Source organism: Nyctereutes procyonoides, unplaced genomic scaffold, assembly GCF_905146905.1.
Source record: "Nyctereutes procyonoides isolate TBG_1078 unplaced genomic scaffold, NYPRO_anot_genome, whole genome shotgun sequence".
NCBI classification, from domain to species: Eukaryota; Metazoa; Chordata; class Mammalia; order Carnivora; family Canidae; genus Nyctereutes; species Nyctereutes procyonoides.
Genome location: NW_026575049.1, coordinates 33,103,315 through 33,126,104, shown reverse-complemented (window position 1 = coordinate 33,126,104; position 22,790 = coordinate 33,103,315). Strand labels below are relative to the sequence as shown.

Below are 22,790 nucleotides of genomic sequence, written 5' to 3'. Positions count from 1 at the left end.
TGTGCTCTGAAGTCCTCTTGCTTGTTTCTGCCCGTCTCCACCGCGGAATACAAGCTCCCTGGGAGCAGGGACCTTGTCTGCCATATCCAGCCCTGGAACCTCAGTGCCTGGCAAACAGTTGGCGCTAAAGCAATGTTTGGTGAGCAGGAGCAGGGTGGGGTGGCCCCTTGGAGGCAGGCGGGGGAGGGGGGCCTTCCTGGAACCCAGCGGCCCCTGGGGCAGGGCCTGTGGAGTTGCCATGGCAACCCACTGACCTGTGCCCCCCCCCCAGAAGCCACTGCTGCCCACCTACCTCCAGGGCCCAGACTTTCCACGTGGTCCTTCCTGTCGCAGCTGTGGGGAGCCCAGGGCACAGGGAAAGCGGGGCTGAGAGAGCGAATGATGAAGAGGAGATCCTGCCCTGGTGCTGGGGGAGACAGGAGCAGGCCTTGTTGGCATGGTTCCACTGGTAATGGCCGGGCCGGGGGAGGGGAGACCGGGGGTGCTCCGGCCCCTCCAGGACCTGAGGCCTGGACCTCCCCTGGTGGCTGTGGGTGAGATATGTCAACTTTTTGACATAGCATTTCTAAAGCTGTGAGTTCCTGAAATAGGCCCTGCCCAGGGCCCTGAAAGACTGTTGACAGGAGGAGTATGAGTAACGCCTTCCCTGAAAACCCCGTGACTGTAAGGCAGGCAGCACTTCCTCAGGTGTTGCGTAAGCCAAGGACTCCCTGTTCTCCTCCAGTTCCCCAGGACCAGAGCCCCTGTTCCCCCCCCCCCACAGCTGGCTCCCAGCTGCCTGCAGGCACCCTGCTCCTCACCCACTCTCCCACCCCATCCCTGTCCCTCCTCTGGTCGCTGGTCAGTGGACTCGCCCCCTTTCCCAGAACCCACTTTGGGCCTTTGTCGGGATGCAGCCCCCCTGCCTTCCTCCTCTGGTGCCTCCCCCCACCCTAGCCCTTTAAGCTGCGGCTGAAATGTGGCCTCCTCTGGGCGGGGCCCGGGGCACCTGGTCACAATGACGAGGACTCTGGGGACACACACGACTTCCTGAGGTGGCGGCCCGCAGGCCCCCAGCTAGCTGGCTGCGCCTCCCCAGCATCTCTGAGTCTCCGGTTCCTCCTCAAGAATCAGAATTTTTCAAGTCTGTTTCAGAGTTGCTGGGCGGAGCAGAGGGGAGGCATGTGAAGCAGGGTGACTGGTGTGGGGAAAAAACTCACCAAATGCAGGACGCCGCCATTAGCGCCCGTCCTCAGCACTCGGCTGGGAGCTCGTGGTGGGCAGAGACCACGCTTTCCTCGTCTGTCCGTGGCCCACAAAGCCAAGCGTGCTAAGTGCCTCCCTTGTATTATTTCAGTTAATCTTGGGAGAACCTAGAAGGTAGGGCTTTGGGAGGGTTCAGGGATCATCCTGCTGTTGCACAGCTAGTAAGTGGCAGGGCTGGATTTGAAATCCAGTTGTTCTGACTCCAAACCCCACATCCCTCCTGTCCTGTCTCTGTCTTCTCTTTCATCTTGTTCTGTCTCTCCCTTGATCACTCCATCAGTGCTGGGCCTTCTTGCCATCCCTTCACCCATGATCACCGACCTCCCATGACCCCACCTCAGGACCTTGGCATCTGTGGTCTGCTCTCTGTGGACCTTTGAAGGCCTTACGCCCTCACTGCACTCAATCTCTGCTCAAATGCTGCTACTTCGCAGAGGCCTTCCTGGGGGAGGATCCCTCATCCCTTATCCTATTCTCTCATCCTACTTTACTTCCTCACAACCTACCACCGTCAGCCATGAGCCTGACACTGTGCCAGCTCCTGGGGACTAAGCATGGCAAAGATGGACAAGGCTGTTAGAACTTACATTTTTTTAAAATATTTTATTTATTTATTCATGAGAGACAGGCAGAGACACAGGCAGAGGGAGAAGCAGGCTCCACACAGGGAGGCTGATGTGGGACTCGATCCTGGGATTCCAGGATCATGCCCTAGGCCAAAGGCAGGAGCTAAACCACTGAGCCACCCAGGCGTCCCTATAAGTTACATTTTTTAAGGTGGAGGAAATAAATAATAAAAGAAGCATAAATAAACAAGATATCTCAGGTCCTGAGGCTCTGGTCCATCAGAGATATCTTGCTGTAATATATTGGCCCCCTGTTAAAATGTACTCGTTGTCTCTTCTGTTGCAACTTCACACTGAGGGCACTTGATAATGATTTGCAAAATGAATGAATGGATGGATGGATTGCCTGAGAATAGCCTGGTCTGTGCCCAGTGTGACATGGCAAGCAGAATGGGCTTTAGAGATTGAAGATCTGGGTTTGAATTCTGACTTGAATCCCTCTGATTGTGTGACCTTGGCCAAGCTACTGCCATGGTCTGGACCCCAGTTTCCTTATGTTTAAAGGGGGATGAATTTCTATCTCATAATGTGAGCTCAAATCAGGCTCTTGTGTCAATGTGCCTTGTGGACGCCAAAGATTACCTGGCTTTGGACAGTTGTCTTGGTTGGTTCCTCCAGCCTGATTAATACATATTCTTTTTTAAAAAAGATTTTATTGGGATCCCTGGGTGGCGCAGCAGTTAGCGCCTGCCTTTGGCCCAGGGCGCGATCCTGGAGCCCCGGGATCGAATCCCACGTCGGGCTCCCGGTGCATGGAGCCTGCTTCTCCCTCTGCCTGTGTCTCTGCCTCTCTCTCTCTCTCTGTGTGACTATCATAAAAAAAAAAAGATTTTATTTATTTATTTGACAGAGAGAGAAAGCACAAGCAGGGAGAGCAGGGAGAGGGAGAAGCAGACTCCCTGCTGAGAAGGGAGCCTCATGTGGGACTCCATCCCAGGACCCTGAGATCATGACCTGAGCCAAAGGCAGATGCTTAACCGACTGAGTCACCCAGGTGCTCCTGATTGATACACATTCCTGACAACTGCTCTGAGCCCTAAACATGTCCCTGGTGCAGTTACTTCCTGGTGGTTCTTTGCTGCTGCAAAACCCAATCTAAAGTGGGAAGGCATGAAGATCTGCCTCTGAAGGGTAGGGGTTAAACTCCTCGGAAAGTGAAAATCCAGAAGGCATGATTGGCATCCTCCTTCCTGCCCATGATCCCAGATGAGTCAGGTGAAGTGATGCTTTGCAGCCCAGGAGCTGACACTCCCAGCTGTCAGTACACCCTGTTGGGAACTTAGAGCAAGCCTGATTCTTACTAGAAGATCAGATAATTTATTTTTATGGATCAAGAATGAAGCAATTGGGAGCAAGGAGTCAGCCAAGTGTGAGTTGAGCGCTCCTTCTCCCGTGTCCCTGGACAGGGTGCTGATACTACAGTTCTGCCTTGAATTAGAATTTTTGCTTCAAGCCTCAGTTTTCCTGTCTATTAATAGAGATATTAAAGCATACCACATGGTATTATTCTGAGATCCCTGTAATGTAACCACATATGTGAAAATACCTTGTCTAGTACCTGGCACGCAGTAGGATCTTAATGTTATTTTTCAAAAAAAGCAATGCATTCAACAACACATATTTATTGTGCAACATCTACAGGGACAAGCATGGTGCCAGCTAATGGGTACAAGATGGACAGGCAGGACAGGCTTCCTGCACTCATGAGTTTGGGGAGTAGCATCTGTGTCACTTTCTAGATGACAACTGCAGGGCAGAAGCCAGTCTTATCTGTGTCTATGTCACTCACAGCTTTTATCACAGCTCCTTTTCTCCAGAAGGCACAGCATAGACATTGGTTGAGTTTTGCCTTCTTTACTTGGAAGATGACCTTTTAATGTATTATATACCATCTCGTGCCTTATGCGGTAAAAATAAGAAAAGATTAGGAAATTCTTTAGATGTGTGGACATGTCTACTTATATGCTGTGCATTCTTTGATATCATGTGTGTCCATAAGGTAAAATTTCTTGGGACCATACTAAGGAAAAACTTCATACCAGGTGCTAGTGAGAGTCAAAAGAAAGAATAACATGGACTTCATTCTTAAGATATTTAAGATCTAAGTGGAAGGCCTGCTCTATGTAACAAAGGCTAGCAAAGAAATACATGAATGAATAGAGAAAAAATTGTAATATGTAAGTAGAGTTTCAGTGAAAGATTGAATGCCAGGCTGAATGTGATCAATGTTACAGTATTGTCACCGTGCACTGGAGACCAAATGGGACATAGAGGGGAGAGCTCAGCCCCCCTCAGAGAGAGCATTTTGGTTATGATCTAAGTCTGGATGACAGTCCTGCCTCTTCTTACTAGCTGACTGACTTTGGAGAAGTCACCTGATCGTACTGAGCCTTAATTTCCTAATAGCACCTACCCCAAGCTTTATAAGGATTAAGTATGCTGGTATATGTCATGTGTTTGCATAATGCTTGGCCCATAAAGACCCAATGTATGGTGACCTTTATTATTTTTATTAAATCACATAAAAGTAAGTTAGACACAAGGAAGTTAGATGAACACAGCACTTTATTAAAAATTCAACATACCTGCCATTCTGGTTGCATAATTCTTGATCTTTGCAACCAAAATTCATTGTTTATACTTTTAAAGTATATAAAGTTTACTGCAGGTGACCTAAACAGAGGCCTTCCAATCATATGGAGCAACCTAACCTAGGGGCATAAGTTGCAGATGCTGCTGTTGAGAGCCCCACTGGAGAAGAGGATGAAGGTCAGAGAGCACCTGTGGATGTGAGGTCTGTGCCCTGACGTCTCAGTTGCATCTATACAGTCTGGAATGTAAGGCCTTTGAATGCTCTGAGACCTAACTACAAATGTCCTGAGCAGCAGAGGTGATGGTTCTGCCATATTTGGCACTGCTAGGACCATGATCTGGACCCTCCAGAGTTTATCCTGGATGCCACATGTGCAGGTGGCTATGGTTAAGTAGAAGACAGTCAGATGCAGGGGAACTAGATGGCACAGAAGTGGGAACAACGCCCTCCAAGGAAGAGCTGAAATAAGTGGGATACTTTGACCAGAAAAATGGAGCCATGGTGCCTGGCCTTCTGATCTCTGCCATGTGCGTGAGCGATCACCCTTACTCTGTGTTGCCCCAGGAGAAGAGCTGGGTTGTGGAGTGGCTACAGGCATAGGCCAAGGGGCCAGAGAGACTGAGTGGGTGTCATGGGTGGAGGAAAGGTTACATGATGAGATTTCTTCTCTCTTTCTTTCCTGGCACTTCTGGCCCTCTTCTCTCCCCTCATCACCCCACTCTCTCCTCTCTCTAGTGTTGGGTAATATGGGGGAGAGGCACAGCCATCTGGAAGGTCCTTCCTTGACTTGAGCTCTTGTGGGCTTGTGTCGCACCCTCTTGGCGCTTGGTGTCCAGAGCCAGCTCCCCTCCAGAATGGTACCATGAGTACTTCAGAGAGTGTGTCACCAATCACTGGGGCTTCTCACGTCCAGGAATTGGCCCTTTTGAGGACTCCAATTTTAACAGGCCTCATCTTGGCACTGGCGAGTGGGTGAGAGGGAGTGTTTCCCTTAGTTCCCTGTGTCTGCTGAAAAACGTGTGTGTGTGTATGTGTGTGTGCAAGTGCACACATGTGCATGCCCACACACGTGAGAGTAACTGGATGTGAATACCTAGCTCGGGAGGGCAGGGCTGGCCCAGACCAATGACACTTGCTCTTGGTGCTGTGCTCTGGCGGAGGAAGGGGCTGTCGATTTCAGCAGCTGCCGTCCAAAACCAGCCATGGCGGTTGCCAAGGAAAACGTGCCAGAACTCAAGGGGATTAGAAGATCTGAGTTGGAGATATTCTGGAGAGTCCTGAAAAGAATTCTGGAGATTTGTACCCAGATGCATCTTTAGATGTGATGTGATGACAAACACCCACCTTGTGCCATCACAGCTCTGAAAAACCTCACAAGCCATTTGGTTTCTACGTGGTGCAGTGTGGTGTCTGGAAGGGGTGGCATTTTAATGTTTTGCATTTCTCTGCTGCTCAGTGTTTCCTCAGAAATACCAGCTTTCCATTTCCTCTTAACAATCTGGCTCCCGTTCCTCCCCTTGGATATTTCCCCCTACTTATTTACAATTTAGGGAGCAGCTTTTAAAAGAGCAGTTTGTTGGGACATAAAATATAAAACAAAAACTGAGCATTTCTCCCTGCTGTTTGCTTTTGCTTCTTCCCCATCCCCCAGCCTCCACACCGTGGTTCCCTTGCCAGTGTGGCTCCTTTTTAAGAATATATCTCCTAAGGTGTTAACTTGTGATCTTGCCCTTGGCTCTTTGAATTACGAGGAGTCACATTACTTAATCTAAGCTTCAGTTGCTTTCTAGGAAAAAAATGGAGATTAAAATCTTTATTTCTGGGAGTTGTGGTCAGAATTTGATGGGATAATATAGGTAATATTAGACTAGGTGTTCAGTAAATGCCAGCTTCTATATTATAGAGACAACAATGGGTGGGTGACTACACCGGGCAGAAGGACAAAGCCGTAGGTGTAGTCAGCTCTGCTATAACACCACACAGGCATTCCTAAAAATCACTACGTTCTGCAAAACAGCACGATCAAGTCCACAGTTTACTAGAAAAATAAGGGGGCATAACACAAAACCTTTCAGTGCACATAAAAAATAGAATCTAATAAAAATGATGGCACAGTTTTGCATATGTTAATTAAATGTTCAAGAGGTGCAGAAATACAATAAATCTGGCACTTCATCTTGGAAAAGACCTGACATTTTGGACGAGGACGTCAGAAAGGCTGCCGCCTGTGAGTTGTGGTGAAGCGGTAGAGCGCGGGTTGTCTGGGCAGGTGTAGTACTTCAGCTCACACGAACAGAAGGAGCTGGTAGGTGTCCGAGGCATGAGCACATGTGAATTTTGCATATTCATGGAGTTTGGTTCAGCTACACGTGGTTTTCTGCATTCGCCCGATGTTTCTTAGGGAAGAAGTTGAACATAAATAAACACAAAGTTTGCTCTCTGTTCAGATCGTTCCCTAATATATTACTTGCACTAGAACACATGCTTATTTTCCAAACAAGCATTATAGTGGAACTGACTGATGTCGTTGAATGAATGAATGAATGAATGGTAGCTGGTCTACCCAATGGAATAATTATCATGCTACATTGTGGAAAGTGCTTTTGTAGACTTTGGAATTGGATTTCAAAAAACCAGTCTTTTGGATTTTAAAAGTACTACATAGCTATTGCATAGCTTTTAATATCTCCTCCCATAGTGGCTTTCAGGCTGTGCTCAGGTCACTGGGCAAAGGGAGGTAAGCTACAAGAACCTCTGCCCTTCTCCAGTTCATCCAGAACCCTCAGGGTTTTATCTGCTGTCCTTTTTGTTTTTGTTTGAATAAAGGGTTCTGCTGCTAATTTATTGATCTATGAACCACCACCAGTGATTTAGTTGACCAAACTTTGTTTTACAAATGACTTCTAAGGAACATCTCCTCTATGCAAAGAAAGATAACCCTCAGTTGGTACTACTGAGCTGTGAATACTCTAGAAGTCGTAGAATCTGACCAAGAAATACTCAAGTGGGCTTCAGTCACCATTTTGTCTCCAAACTACTCCTCAAAGGCTCATCAGCCATGGTGCCTTGGGGGGGCGGGGGGTGGTAGGCGCGTCCAGGGAAAATCCAGTTCCAGTCAGGGCAGGTCTCAGACAAAAGCCAATGGGCAGTTGAATTGAATGTGTTTATTATGTTCATGTCTTTTCACGAACACCAACAGCAGTTCTGCAATTCTGTGATTTTCTTCCCTTTCTCTCTTTCTCTGTTTTTTTGTTTGTTATTTTGTTTTTTGTTTTTTGTTTTTTTTAGAGAGCTGGATTGAAAGATGTCTCAATGAAAGTGAAAACAAACGTTATTCCAGCCACACATCTCTGGGGAATGTTTCTAATGATGAAAGTAAGTGCTTGAAATTCATTTTTCCACCATGTCCTAAACACAGCCAGTGTCCTCATGGGAGGGATAGTGCTTCTTGAATATTCTCCTGGGGCAAGTCACCTGGAACAAGAGACTCTGAAGCCATTTATGGAATACACTAGACCTTCCCTGGGATATTCTGCAATGGGGAATGCAGTGCAGTCAGGTAAACACGGAAACTGAGCCACAGCAAACACTTGCCCTTTACATGTTCATATTGTCTGAGTCCCCGAACACCCCATTAGAGTGATGCTCCAGTTGGGCAAAGGTGGACCCTAAATGGGAAAGGCCATTCTCTGTGTCGTTGTAGATGCAAGATTAAATTGGCGTGTCATGGGATTGTTGTTTCAGGATCATGAATGTCTTTGCTCTTTGAAAGTAAAGATTCCTCCCAGCTCTTGGACTAGAGAATTGGGAATTAACAGGAAAATATAAACTGCTGAGTTTATACCTTTCCCTGGGTTATGTCAGACTGGGTCTTCTGTGCACCTCATATTAAGAGAGAAGACTAACAGGGACTTGTATTTGCCCCCTAAACACTAAAGAAGGGACAGCTTATTGTAAATGTAATTTCCTGCAGGGACAGAGTGTCTCTCTCCCTTGGCTGGTTGGCTGGTAAAATGCATCTCCTTTGTGTGGTTTTCTCAAATCATGGGCCAGGGACCGCCTGCTCCATAAACCCCAGCAGTGTTTGCTGGACATGCCAAACAGCTTTCTTCCAGAGTTTCTTCTGGCACTGTTGTTCTGTCATCACAATTTTGCTTCATTTTATAAAATTGAGGTAAATTGAACTTAAAATTCATACATCTTATGTGGATCGTCTGATGAATAACTTTTTCTCTTTCATTTTGTATCTCCCTGTGTAACCACCACCCAGAAAAGAGACAGAGCATTTCTAGCACCCGAGAGGTTCCCTCATGTCTCATTCCTGTTTGTAATTTCTGGCCTGAATTTTATCACTATCATTTGGTTTTGCCTGTTTTTGGAACATTATATAAATGGACTTATAGCGTCCGTATTCCTTTTGTACATAGCTCTTTTCACTCAATGTAATATCTGTGAGATGCATCCACACTGTTCTTTGTAGCAGTACTTTTTCATTGCTATATAGTATTGCATTGTGTGCATATACCGCAGATTACACATCCATTTAAATGCTGATGGTACTTAAATTGTCGTAAGTTTTTAATTATTTCTTAAGCATCTCTGAGCATTCTTTGCCTTATTGTGCTAAAATATATATATAACATAAAATTGACCATTTTAACCATTTTAAGTGTACAATTTGGTGATGTTAAGTAAATCCACTTTGTTGTACAACCAACACCACCATCCATCTCCAAAACTTTTTTCATTTTCCCAAACTAAAACTCTAACAATAACTCCCCATTCTTCCCATCCCTGCCTCCCAGTCACTGGCAACTCCCTATTCTACTGTCTATCTTTGTGAATTTGACTATATAAATGGAATTACATAGTATTTGTTTTCATGTAACTGGCTTATTTCACTTGGCATAATATCTTCAGGGTTCATCCATGCTGTAGCATGTAGCAGGAATTCCCTTCTTTTTAAAGGCTGGGTGACATTCCATTTTATGTGTATACTGCATTTTGTTTATCTGTTCATCCTTTGATAGACATTTGAGTTGTTTCCACCTTTTGGCTCCTGTGAATAAGGCTGCTGTGAACATGGGAGGACAAATATCTGTTCAAGTTCCTGCTTTCAGTTCTTTTGAGTATGTACCCAGGAGTGGAATTACTGGAACATATGGTAATACTATTTTAAATGTTTTGAGGAATCACCGTACCATATTCGTTATGGACCATTCTGCGTTCCCACCAGTAATACACAAGGGTTCTGGTAGCTCCACACTCTTGCCAGCACTACTTGTTATTTTCTGTGGGTTTTTTTTATTTTTTATTTTTTTGTGGGTGCAAATTGTTTTTTTAAATTGAAATATAGCTAACACACAATTTGTTTCAGGTGTACGACATAGTGATTACACAACAATATACATTACAAAATGCTCACCATAGTTAAGGGTAATACCATCTGTCACCCTACCATCTGTATTCCCTACCATCTGTATACCATCTGTAATCCATACACTATACTTTTCATCCCCACAACTTACTTATACCTGGAAGTTTACATCTCCCCCACCTACTTTAACTTTGTTCTACCTCCTCCCCTCTGGCAACCACAGTTTGTTCTCTGTATTTATGAGTCTGTTTCTATTTTTTGTTTGTTTTGTTTTGTTTTTTAGATTCTATATATAAGTGAAATCATATGGCAGGTGCAGATTTTAATGTTATCACAGAATGATTTATTTTTTAATTTTTGATTATTTATTTATTTTTAAATTCAAATTTACTTAATTAACATATAGTGTATTATTAGTTTCAGAGGTAGAGTTCAGTGATTCATTAGTCTCATATAACAACCAGTGCTCATTACATCACGTGCCCTCCTTAATGCCCATCACCCAGTCACCCCATCCTCCCTCCCCTCCAGCAACCCTCAGTTTGTTTCCCATGATTAAGAGTCTTTTATGATTTGTGTCCCTCTCTGATTTCATCTTGTTTTGTTTTTCTGTCCCTTCCCCCCAGAATAATCCTGTTTTGTTTCTTAAATTCCACTAATGAGTGAGATCATATGATAATTGTCTTTCTCTGATTGACTTATTTTGCTTCCATCCTAATACATGTAAAGTGGCATCTCATGGTTCACATTGTATTTCCTTAGTGATTAGTGATGTTGAGCATCTTTTCATGTGTTTAGTCATAATTCATATATCTTCTTTGGAGAAATGTCTGTTCAAGTCTTTTTACCGATTTTTTAATTGAATTATTTGTTTTTTATTGTTATTGAATTGTTGGAGTTCTTTATATATTTTGCATGTAAACCCCTTATCAGATATATGATTTGCAAATATTGTCTTCCATTCCATGGGTTGCCTTATACTCTGTTGGTTGTGTCTATTGATGCATAGAAGTTCTTAATTTTGATGTAGCCCAGTGTATCTGTTTTTCTTTTGTTGCCTGTGCTTTTGGTGTCATAGGCAAGAAATCGTTGTCAAGTCTAACACCAGGAAGCTCTTCCTGTATAAGAGTTTTATAGTTTTATCTCCCATGTTTAGGTCTTTGATCTATTTTGAGTTAATTTTTGTGTACAACATAAGGTAAGGGTCCAAATTCATTTTTTTTGCATGTGAATATCCACTTTCCAGCATCATTTGTTGAAAAGATTATCTTTTCTTCATTGAACAGTCTCAACACCCTTGTTAAAAATAATTTAACCAGATGTGAGAGTCTATTGCTGGTCTCCCTATTCTATTCTTTTGGTCTTTATATCGATCCTTAGGCCAGCACCACACTATTTTGATTACTGTAGCTTTGTGCTAAGCTGTGTATATGTGTGTATGTAAGTGTGTGATCTTGTCTACTTGCTCTGACCAGGCCTTCCAGGACTATGTTAAATAGAAGTGACAGAGGTCAGCATCCTTGTCTTATTTCTGATCTTAGAGGAAAAGCTTTCAGTCTTTCACCATTGAGTATGATGTTAGCTGTGAGTTGTTCATATGGCCTTTCAATGTGTTGAGATAGTTTCCTTCTATTCCTATTTTGTTGTATGTTTTTATCATGAAGGGATGTTAAATTTTGCCAAATGCTTTTTTTTTTGCATCCATTGAGATGATCATGTGGCTATACTGTTAGTATAGTGTACAATGTATACCAGTATACCAGTTAGTATAGTGTTACATAGTATAGTGTACATTGTTCGATTTTCCTATGTTGAACCATCCTTGCATTCAAGGAATAAAAAAACACGCACCTGGTCATGTACCTGGTGTACAATCCTTTAACACACTGTCGAATTCTGTTTGCTAGTACTTTATTGAGGACTTCTGCATTAATATTCATGAGGGCTATTGATCTGGAGTTTTCTTTTCTTGTAATGTCTTTGTCTGGCCTTGGTACCAGAGTAATAATGCTGGCTTCATAGAATGAGTTGGGAAGTATTCCCTCCTCTTCTGTTTTTTGGAAGGATTGGTGAACATTCTTATAAATATCGCTTTTGTGATTTGCCTGTTCACCTCCTTTGCCTGTTGGTTTCTTCTTAAGTTGTGTTGTGTCCCTTTCCTTAATGATCTATAAGGGTTATTTTTATATTCTTAGTAGGAGGCGTTTGGTATCTTGTGGTGAACAGAAGTTCTTAATTCAAATAACACTCAGTTTATCAGTGTTTTCCTTTTGTAATTAGTGCTTTTTTTGTTTTGTATTAAGAAATCTTTGCCTACCTCTGGGTCATTAAGATATTTTTCATGTTATTATCTAAAAGTTTTATTATTTACCTTTTAGTTTTATATCAGAGGACCATCTGGAATTTTTTGTATATGGTGTGAGGGAGGAGTCATAGTTCTTATTTTACTTTTAATTTTTGACTGATAGAGTACCTTTTGTTGGAAAGAATCCTTTACCTGTAAATCAGGAGCTCGTATACATGTGGATCTATGTCTTGACCTTTATTCTGAACCATTGACCTGTTTGTCTGTTTTGGGGTCATAAGATTCTTTAAGATTGTTTTGGTTAATTTAAATTCCTAACATTTCCAAACAGATTGTAGAATCAGCTTGTCAATAGTCCCTCAGGTATTTTGACTGGGATCACATTGAATGTGTAATCAATTTGGGAAGAATTCACATCTTACCAACATCAAATTTCCTGTCAATGCAGAACATGAGAGACTCCTAACTCTGGGAAACAAACAAGGGGTGGTAGAAAGGGAAGTGGGTGGGGGGTGGGGGTGACTGGGTGACAGGCACTGAGGGGGCACTTGCTGGGATGAGCACTGGGTGTTATTCTATGTTGGCAAATTGAACACCAATAACAAATTTAAAAATTTTTTTAAATTTTCCTGTCAGTGTATGTGGCCTCAGGCCTCCATGTATTAAATGGCCTTTAATTTCTCTCAGCAGCGTTTCATAAAATTTAGTGTAGAGGTTTTATGCATCTTTCATTAGATTTATTCCTAGGTAATTAATGTTTTTTAATGCTGTTGTAAGTAGCAGTATTTAAAATTTTTTCCTAATTGTTAGTTGCTAGCATATGAAAATACAGTTGCTTTCTTAGATCATGACCATGTCCAACTACTTTGCTAAATTTGTTTTTTAATTATGAGTTTGCTTTTAAAAACAATTCCTGTGGACATAAGCATGTCACCTGAGAATAATGATAGTTTTCCATCTTCTTTTATAGTCTTTATATTATTTTTCTGTGCTTTAGAGACCTTTGTGCAATGTTGAGTTGAAGAGGTGATAGTAGACATCCTGTCCTGTCCCTGACCTAAGGAGAAAAAGGATTTTGTGTTCCACCACTGAATATCATGCTTACTGTGAATTTTGTTTGCAGGTATTCATGATCAAATCTCTAGTTTGCTGAGAGACTTTTCCTGAATGTGTGTTGACCTTTATTAAATGTGTTTTCTGCATCTGTTGAGATGATTGTATGTTTCTCTCCTTTATTCTAGTAATGTGGTGAATTACATGGATTAAATTTTGAAAGTTAAGCCAGTCTTGCATTCTTGGCATAAATGGCACTTGGCCAGAAGTATTATCTTTTTAATCTATTTCTGGGTTGGATTACTTGTTTCGTCTGGAATTTTGGTATCTATTATTTATAAGATTTTATTAGCTTCTGATTTTTCTTTCTTACAATGCCCTTCTCAGATTCTGGTGTCATACAGGCCTCCTAAAAAGAGGTGGGAAGTTTCTTCTTTTTCATTTCTTCTGAAGAGTTTGTGTAAGATTGGCATTACTTACTTCTTAAATGTTAAAAGAATTTACCATTTCCACTGGGTTTGACATTTTCTTTGAGGATTATTTTATTACTTGGTTTGTTAGTAATAATAACAAACTGTTATTTTTAAGGGATTAATTTTGTCTAAAGTTTGAAATTTATTTATATGACATTGTTTAAACTGTCCTTTTCTTTTTCTCATCACACCCAGAATGATGTCTCCTAATATTGACAATCTGTGTTTTCTGTTTTCCTAAATCATTTCTTCCAGAGTTTTTCAATTTTATTAGTCTTTTCAAAGATGCGACCTTTAGACTTGTTTTTATCAACTGACATCTTTTTTCTATTTTATTTTCTCTGCTCCTCTTCTCTATCTTGCGTCCCTCCTTCTACTATCTTTGAGTTTAACTTTTTGTCTCTTTCTAGCTTTTGAGACAGTCTCTTAGATCATTGATTCTAACCTTTTCCATAATGGGCATTTAAGGTTACAAATTTTCCTCTAAGCACTGATTAAATGTATCCCATAATTTTTCTGATGTCCTACTTTCATTATCATTCACTTAAATGCATGTTCCAATTTCTATTGTGATTTCTCCTTTTTCTCCTGGTTTACTTGGAAATCCATTGCTTAGTTTTCCAAACATTTGGTTATTTCTGTTATTGGTTTCTATTATAATTCCATCTTGGTCAGAGAATGTATTCTGTACAACTTCAATATTTAAAATTGTCTAGGGATCCCTGGATGGCGCAGCGGTTTGGCGCCTGCCTTTGGCCCAGGGCACGATCCTGGAGACCCGGGATCGGGTGCCACGTCGGGCTCCCAGTGCATGGAGCCTGCTTCTCCCTCTGCCTGTGTCTCTGCCTCTCTCTCTCTCTCACTGTGTGCCTATCATAAATAAAATAAAAAATTTAAAATTGTCTAGACTTGCTTTTTGTCCTGACAGATGGTCTATTTTGGCAAATGCCCATGTACACTTGTGAAGAATGTGTATTCAGCAGATATTGGATGAAGTCAGACAGATAAAGTTGTCAATGGTATATCATTTTTCATCTTCCTATTTCCAACTTTTCTGAATTAAGGTTTTTAATATGTGTTTTTAAAAATCCAGTCTGATCGTCTGTATCTTAAATTGTAATATTTACATCATTTGAATGTAATGCACTTAAATTAAATTAAATTACATTTTTGGGTTTAAAATCAACAAACTTACTTTAATTTTGATTTGTCCCATCTCTCTTTATTCCTTTTTTCTTTCCCTTTTGCTTTTTTTGGGAGAGATGATGCAGTTTAACAATTTTTCTTTGATGTTTTCCTCTGCTAACTTTAAAATGACATATTCTCTTCAGGTGGTCCTCTCATGTCCACCTCACATTACCCCTTCTCCCATTTCCAGCCCAGTCATGAACATGTTCACCCGTTAGCCCCATTTACCTCTGTCCACCTTCTGTACTATTACCTTTATGCATTTTACTTCTACGTGTTTATTATTGTTGTTTTAAACAGTCAATATTTCTTTATATTTATCCACATATTTACCTTTTACAGGGCTTTTGATTTATGTCAGCAAGTCTGTGTTTCTACCTGGGATCAGCTTTACTTCAATCCAAATAAACTCTTTTGGTATTTTGTGTAGCACAGTGCTGTGTAGTATAGAGCATGAAAATCATTTTTATTTTACCTGTATTTTTTGAAGGACAGTTTTGCTGGATCTAGGATCCTAGGTTGGTAAGTTTTTTCCTGCTTTCAATGCTTTAAAGTTGTCATTCCATTGTCTTCCGGTTTCTAAAAAGTAGTCATCAGACTTATTTTTACTCCTTTGAATGCAATGTGTCTTTTTGTCTCTGGCTGCCTTTAAGATTCTTTTCTTTGTGTTTAGTTTTCAGCACTTTGACTACAAAGTATATAGTTAAGGTTTTCTTATACCTTTTCTTCTTGAGGTTTACTGAATTTCTTGAATCTGTGGATTGTTTTTCATCAAATTGGTAAAATTCTTGACTATTGTGTCTTCAAATATTTTTTCTCCCCCATTTTCTCTTACCTGCTTCTGGGACTCCAGTTATGTGAATACTAGACCTTTTGACTGTACCTCCTGTGTTTCTTATGCTCTGCTCTGATTTGTCCATGTTTCTATTTTTTTTTAAAGATTTATTTATTTATTCATTCAGAGAGAGTGAAGAGAGAGGCAGAGACACAGGCAGAGGGAGAAGCAGGCTCCAGGCAGGGAACCCGATGTGGGACTCGATCCCGGGTCTCCAGGATCACACCCCAGGCTGCAGGCGGCGCTAAACCGCTGCGCCACCGGGGCTGCCCCATGTTTCTTTCTTTATACCTCAGTTTGGTGTTGTCTGTTGACTTCCCTTTCAGTTCTCAAATATAATTTTCTGGGGATCCCTGGGTGGCTCAGTGGTTCAACACCTGCCTTTGGCCCAGGGCATGATCCTGGAGTCCCAGGATCGAGTCCTGCTTTGGGGTCCTGCATGGAGCCTGCTTCTCCCTCTGCCTGTGTCTCTGCCTCTCTCTTTCTCTCTCTCTCTCTCTCTGTGTGTGTGTGTGTGTGTATGTGTGTGTCTATCATGAATAAATAAATAAAATCTTTTAAAAATTAAAAAAATCTAATTTTCTGCTATGTCCAGACTAATATTAAGCCTATACAAATGATCTAAATTTAAGACATTGTATTCTGTCTTCTACGGTAGATGTCCATTTGATTTTTCTTTTTTCCCCAAATCTCAGTTGATATTCCCCATTTTCATCTGGTTTGTCCATCATTTCCTCTATTTTGACCATCTTTTTCTCTGTCTTCTTAACCATATTGACCATGGTTTTGTTTCATGGCCTTTTGGCTAAGATCAAGTGTAAAGTCCTGGTAACTGTAACTTAACTATAATGCTTGAGTCATCTCTGGATTAATGTCTATGACCTGATTTTTTCTTTGGATTTCAGGGTTTTGGTCCTGTTTTTCAGGATGCCTTATAGTTTTTTATTTGATGCTGATATTAGGGATGTAAAGTTAGAGAGTCTTTGGGTGAATTATGTTAACTTCCTCTGAAGGGTGTTAATTTTTTTTCCAGCAGGCTTATTAGAGAACCAACAGGTCTCTTCAATCCTGTCAAGTCTTGGTGAAGTCTGATCTGTTTTAGTCTTGTCTGTGCTACTAGGATGCAGTTTTTACTCCTAACTCAGAGCCTTTCTGGGTCCACAGCTAAAAGCTCTGGGTGCTGACCAACTTCCTTTACCTGATCCAGCTTGAACTCCAACCTTTGACTCCCCCACTAATCAGTGGTTAGTTGATCAGTTCTTCAGACTCTAAGTTGATGTTTTCTCCTTGGGTTTTTGGTTTCTTACTCTCTGCACGAGTGAGTAAACTAAAGATTTGAGGGAAATTCTAACACAGGTGAGTATGTTTCCTTCTCTGTGACTCTTCTCTCTGGAACAGTGATCCTTAGGTCTGAGTCACTTGTCATCTCCAACTCTGACTTCAGCTCAACCAACCACACTCTTTGCTTGGGTTCTGTTTCCCAGTGAGGCAGTTGAGAAGCATCCCCAAGGAAAATTTAGGGTGAAGTGGAGGGCACATCCTGTGCTTCCTTTCTCTCAAGGCCTGTGGCTCCTCTAGTCCTACTTGCATTGATTGCCCTCTGATGTCTTCAAATAGCTGTCCTAGCTTTTACAGTTGTTTCAGTGAACGTACTAATCCACTGCAAGCGATCTCACCATGGGGAGACTAAGAGTCTGGTTATCACCGATGTTAGACAGGGAAATTTAGACTTGAATTGGTAAAGTGACTTTCTAAGATTGCTCAGAGAGTCAGTGCCAGTGCCAGGTCTAGAGTGGGGGCTGCCTGACTCCTATCTGGATAAAAGAACAAAAAAGTTGCTGTCCACATGTTGTTTTTGTTTTTAAAACACAAAAGTTACATTTAAAAATATATCCCCTGGCTGTGAGTCAGTCACGTGTGTGTATTTCTGGAAAATCGAGGAAGAAAAATAATTGCCTCTAATCTTACCATCCAGAGGCAACCACTCCTGATACCCTTCTGGTCTTTCTTCTTCAGTATATATTGTTAAGCAAACTTATATATGTATATGTTTATAGTGACAGGTATATATGGCTGTCATCTACTAAGCCACAAGTGCTCTAATTCCATGACCCCATTCAAATCTCACAGTGGTCTTAGGATGCCTCTTATAATGAGCCTCATCTTACATATTTGAACACTGAGGCTCAAAGGGGTTAAGTAATTCATGCAATGTATGTGGCTAGTAAGTGGTAGAGCTAAGATTTGAACCCTGGTCTGTCCATCTGCCTTTGAACATTAGTCATTTAGTCTTTGCAGACTAAAGACTTTTCTGTCTCTCAGAAGGCAGTATTTCAAAGACCTGCCATTGAGGATTTTATAACTTGTCCATAGGAATACCAAGACCAGAGCTAAGAGTGCTCATCACCTGTTTTCAGTAGCTGATGAGCATACCAGTACTTGTCTGTGCCTTGTTATGTCTTCTGCTTAGAAGCTCCATGAGGACAGGAATGCTGTGGGGTTCTCTATTGTAATCCCAGGGCCTGGTACATAGAGGGGGCTCAGGAGGTGGTTGAAATTTTTTAAAATATGAGGAAGAACCCATCAGATTTAGTATTTTAAAAATGCTTTGGATTGTAAGGAGGCTGACAGTGGTTTAAACAATGTAGATATTTATTATCTTATTTAACTAAAAGATGGGAGGTAAGATTCCAGCTCAGCATCATCCAGGACTCAAACTCTATGTGTCTTTATAAGTCTTTCCAGATTGTTGGCTTTTGTCCTCATGTTCATATCTCATGGTCACAAAATAGCTGCTTTAAATAATAGGCATCAGGTCCACATTTAAGACAGGTGGATGGAAAAAGGGGAAGTGCCAGTTAGCTTTCCTCTTATGTGTCTTACTCTTACCAGAAAACAACAAACTCTTTCCTAGGAGCTCCCAGTAGACTTTTTTTTTTTTTTTAACAATGTTTGTGTTGAGAATGCTATCCTTTGTAGCTTGAAAGGAAGGATAGGTGACTGAATATTTGCCAAAATAATAGGAAAAAATGAATTACTCTTAATGGTTGCACAGCCTCAGGCCAGATCCAGCCCACCTCCTGTTTTATACAGCCAGAGTCTAAGATGCTTTCATTTCTGTTTCATTTTTAATTGTTAAAGAGTAGAGGAAAAAAATGAAGACTATGTGACAGGCATCATCTATGGCCCCTGAAAGCCTAAAAATGTTACCATCTGGCTCTCTACAGAAAAAGTTTGCCAGCCCCTGGCTTGGACAAGTAAGGATTTTCCTCTAGGGCTGTCCCTTCATTGCCCTGAATAAATCTGGGTTTTACTAGCAAGCAGGAAAAAAATGAAAAATTGGCTATTTGAATGGCTAGCAAAAGGGTCTCCTAGAGTTTATGTCTGAACCAGGCAAAGAAGGTAGAAATGCCTTCCCAGAGTGATGTGAGAGACATTAACATCCCCCCTGCTGAGAAAGATTTCTCCCAGTGGCCTGAGTAATGGCTTGACATTAGCACCAGGGGTCCTGGTTAAGTGAAATGGAGTGGGATAATAATCCATTTATTATCTTAGAATTTAAAAACTGAGGCTCAGAGAAGTTATTTGCTCAAAATCATTACTCTTAGGTAATGCTAGAGTCATTAACTGCTACCCACGTCTTCTGATTTCTATGTAGTCCTCTTCCTATTATGCCATTTTTAGCAGCTCAGAAGACAGGGATTTAATTGAGCAACAAGAGCTTCAGTGAGCATGAGGATATGGGACCTGAGATATCTTGATGGAACGTAGTTGAGAAGAATAACCTGGATCAGTGAGGTCAAGCCTTAAATGCCTGATGAGAGAAGATCTGCACAGGAGTGGATGAGTTATTTACCATAATTCAGCTCTCATAAATGCCCATTTCCAATCTGAACAAATTGCATTTTCTCTCAAGCATTATTAGTGGGTTTTTACGTTTCTGATGACATACTCACCAACATAGACTTTGAATATAAAGCATCGTCAGGTCAGGACTGTTTAGAGCATAATGTCCAGTGAGATGAGCCAAGCAGCACGGATTGAGAAGAATTGTATGGGTGGAATAGAAGTTCCTGCAGAAGATTCCCTGAGCACTTACTACATACAGGACTATGTAGATAATCCCAAGTTATACAAGGAAGGAAAAAGCAGAGCGTCAGTATTAAATTAGAAACTGAAGTAAATATTATTCAGTATTCACTAATATATTGACTCATAATAACATATTTATTCAATACTAAATACATTCAGCATCAGACAGTATGCTAGGCATGATCACAACTACAATTTCCTTTAATCCTTAGGGAGGGAGGTATTTCTATAGGCAGATGAGGAAACAGATTCAGAGGTTGTGGGACTTACTCAGTGTCATAGCAAGTAGGTGGCAGAGTTAAGACCCAAAATTAGCACGGTCTGATTTTTCAGCTTTCTCTCTTCCTACCACATAAATAGCCTGTTTTGGGGATCTGTGCTCTCCAGGAATTTTTAATCTAAAAGGGAAGCTCAGGCCCACTCTTGAATAATAATATGAGGCTGTATGTAATCGATTCCATTTGAAGGAGGCAAGGTGTTCTATCTTGGCTCACCAAGTGTGCTTCTGGGCTCCAGCAAACTTCACTGGAAGCTTGTTGGAAATACTTGTTAGAATCTCAGGCCTACTCCAGACCCACTGGAACATGCTTTGCATCTTAACACTACCCCCAGGTGATTAGAATGCATGTTAAAGTTGGGAAAGGTCACAGGTTGGAAGGTGACTAGAGAAGCATCTTGGAGAAGATGGCATTTGTGTTGGGCCTCAGAGAATCCATGTGGTCCCTTTAAGTGGTGATGGTTGAGGGCTTTTTTTTGTGGCAGAAAGCCACAAAAAAAGATTTTGAGCTTGGAGAGGTTGTTGACTTGAGAGAGGTTGAAAGATCCCAAGAGACACTGGGCTTGGGAGGTGAGTTTGGGCCATATTATTGAGGAACTTAAATTCTAAATACAGGATTTGGAATCTGATAGCTAAGATGCCTCTGAGGGAGGTGGGTGGAGGAGTGACAAATCAAAGTGGCATTTTCAGAAGGTTAACATGGAGATTATTCCATGCAGATGGATTACAGCCAGGGCACTTTGGAGGCTTCCACCTAGTCCAGGCTCAAGGGGATGAAGCTATAGTGCAGGGAGATGGATTAATGGGATGGAGAGGATTGGAGAGATGAGAATAGGTCCCCATGGCAGGAAGCCAGTGGGATTCCTTTGGGATTCCTGTTGGCCTCCTTGCAAAATAGAATAAGTTCAGTTCAATGTGACCCAGATGTACCCAAATCCCCTACCCTTCAGGTCACTATTCCCTCACCATCTAATTCAGTGACTCCAGCCTCTATCTTGTATCCTACATGGGAGTCCAGAGTCTGCCCTTTATTCGCAAGGGTTACTGACTGTGTGTGTTGGGGAGTGGGGTGGAGTTGTGGGAAGGGGCTCCTATTTCTCCAGAGACAGTCCACAGTGTGTCCTGTTTCCTCCCCTCTTTGGCGGTTCCTTCCTGGCCATTCGGTCTCGCCTGCCTCACTCAACGTGCAGCCCTCACCAGCACATCATGACTGTTACCGACTGTCCGGTGGTGACGGAGGATTCATACAGCACAAGGCAGGGGAAAATTGGCATTAGTGGCATGGTGGCATACAATTGGGGTTGCAGCAGGTCACAGTTTCATGTAACTCATCATTATCCTATTAAAATCTCCTCACATTGCAGGGCTGTATGGTACCTCTCTCACCCCTCTCTGCTCACTTGGCATGTCAGTTTATTATCCAGTTTGAGATCTTGTAACTTCCTAAGATGGCTTTTAAAGAAGGGGCAGTGTAACTAAACTTTATCATATTCCCACCGAGTTGTGGACAAAGCCCCCTGCCAACAGCAGAAAGGCATTCTGACAAGTCCCAGAGCAAGAGCAAGGGTACAGGCAGAGTGAGGAGTCCTGGGAGCTGGGGATGGGGTGGGGAGTGGCGTTCACAGGGAGTCCTTCCATGGTGACTTCTAACACTCTGATGGCCCTCATGGGGTGTCTGCTGCAGTGTTCATCCTAGCTGGGAAGCAAAGTGCAAGACTGGTGGCGGCTGATGAGGCCACGGTTTAAGACAACCCCCGGACTCCTCCCTTTCCTCAGCCAACCACTCTGGCATCACAGGCTCCCCTTCCTGTCCTCCTTCCTGCCTGTCTGTCCTCTCCTCCCGCTGTCACCTGTGCTTGGAGCACACTGCCAGGGCCCCTCTGTACTTCTGCTTAGTCCCTCCATGGGCTGTAACTACCTGAGGGCAGGGGAGCATGCTTAATTGTGTCACTGACTATAATAGGGCCTGGTACATAATGGGTGCAGAGTATTTGTTACGTATATGGATGTTAGGACAGCAAAATACTGTAAAGTCACTCCAGGTTTTGAGTATTCATAATTTGTTTGCAGTTTCTGGCATTCCAGGACCACTTAACCCTATGAATAGATACTTCCTTCAGATGCTCCCTCCCTAATAGAGGAGTTTTTAATTTGTCCACACTTAGAGTACTTCATATGTTCCAAAATTAAAATGTAAAATGCCTTAAAGGTATTCCTTGAGAAGCCTCGGTCCCACCCCTATCTTCCCACCCCTCTGCTCCCTAGAGATGCATGCTTTTATTTGTTTATTGTGTATTCCTCCAGTATTTTGTTTCTTTATGCAAATAAAAATTCCAACATATGTTCTTTTTTTTGGCACTTTTTAATATATATTTATTTATTTATTTATTTAGATTTTCATTAGTGTATTTGGCAAATCTCACAAATAGCATGCATAATACATCAGTATATAGCTCTCATGTCTTAAATCCTAATATAGGTAATTTTTATTTATTTTTTGTATATTTTTTATTGGAGTTCGATTTACCAACATACAGTATAACACCCAGTTTGTTTGTTTGTTTGTTTGTTTAAAAAAGATTTTATTTTAAAGTAATCTCTATGAAACCCAACGTGGGGCCTGAACCCACAAGCCAGGGCCAAGAGTTGCATGCTCCAGCGACTGAGCCAGCCAGGCACCCCGTTTTTTTTTTTGCCACTTTCTAACCTAGAAAAAGAGAACAGCT

The 22,790-nt window shown here is 41.9% G+C and overlaps 1 protein-coding gene across 1 annotated transcript in view; it reads left to right on the top strand.

Moving 5' to 3' along the window:
- The first annotated feature begins 378 nt into the window (after positions 1-378).
- The window catches only part of RFX4 (regulatory factor X4), a 143,835-nt gene continuing 121,423 nt past the window's right edge, over positions 379-22,790 (top strand). Inside the window, exons 1-2 of the mRNA XM_055328706.1 lie at positions 379-448; positions 7,753-7,839. Of these exons, the coding sequence (XP_055184681.1) occupies positions 379-448; positions 7,753-7,839 (157 nt within the window). The remainder of the gene's footprint in view (positions 449-7,752; positions 7,840-22,790) is intronic.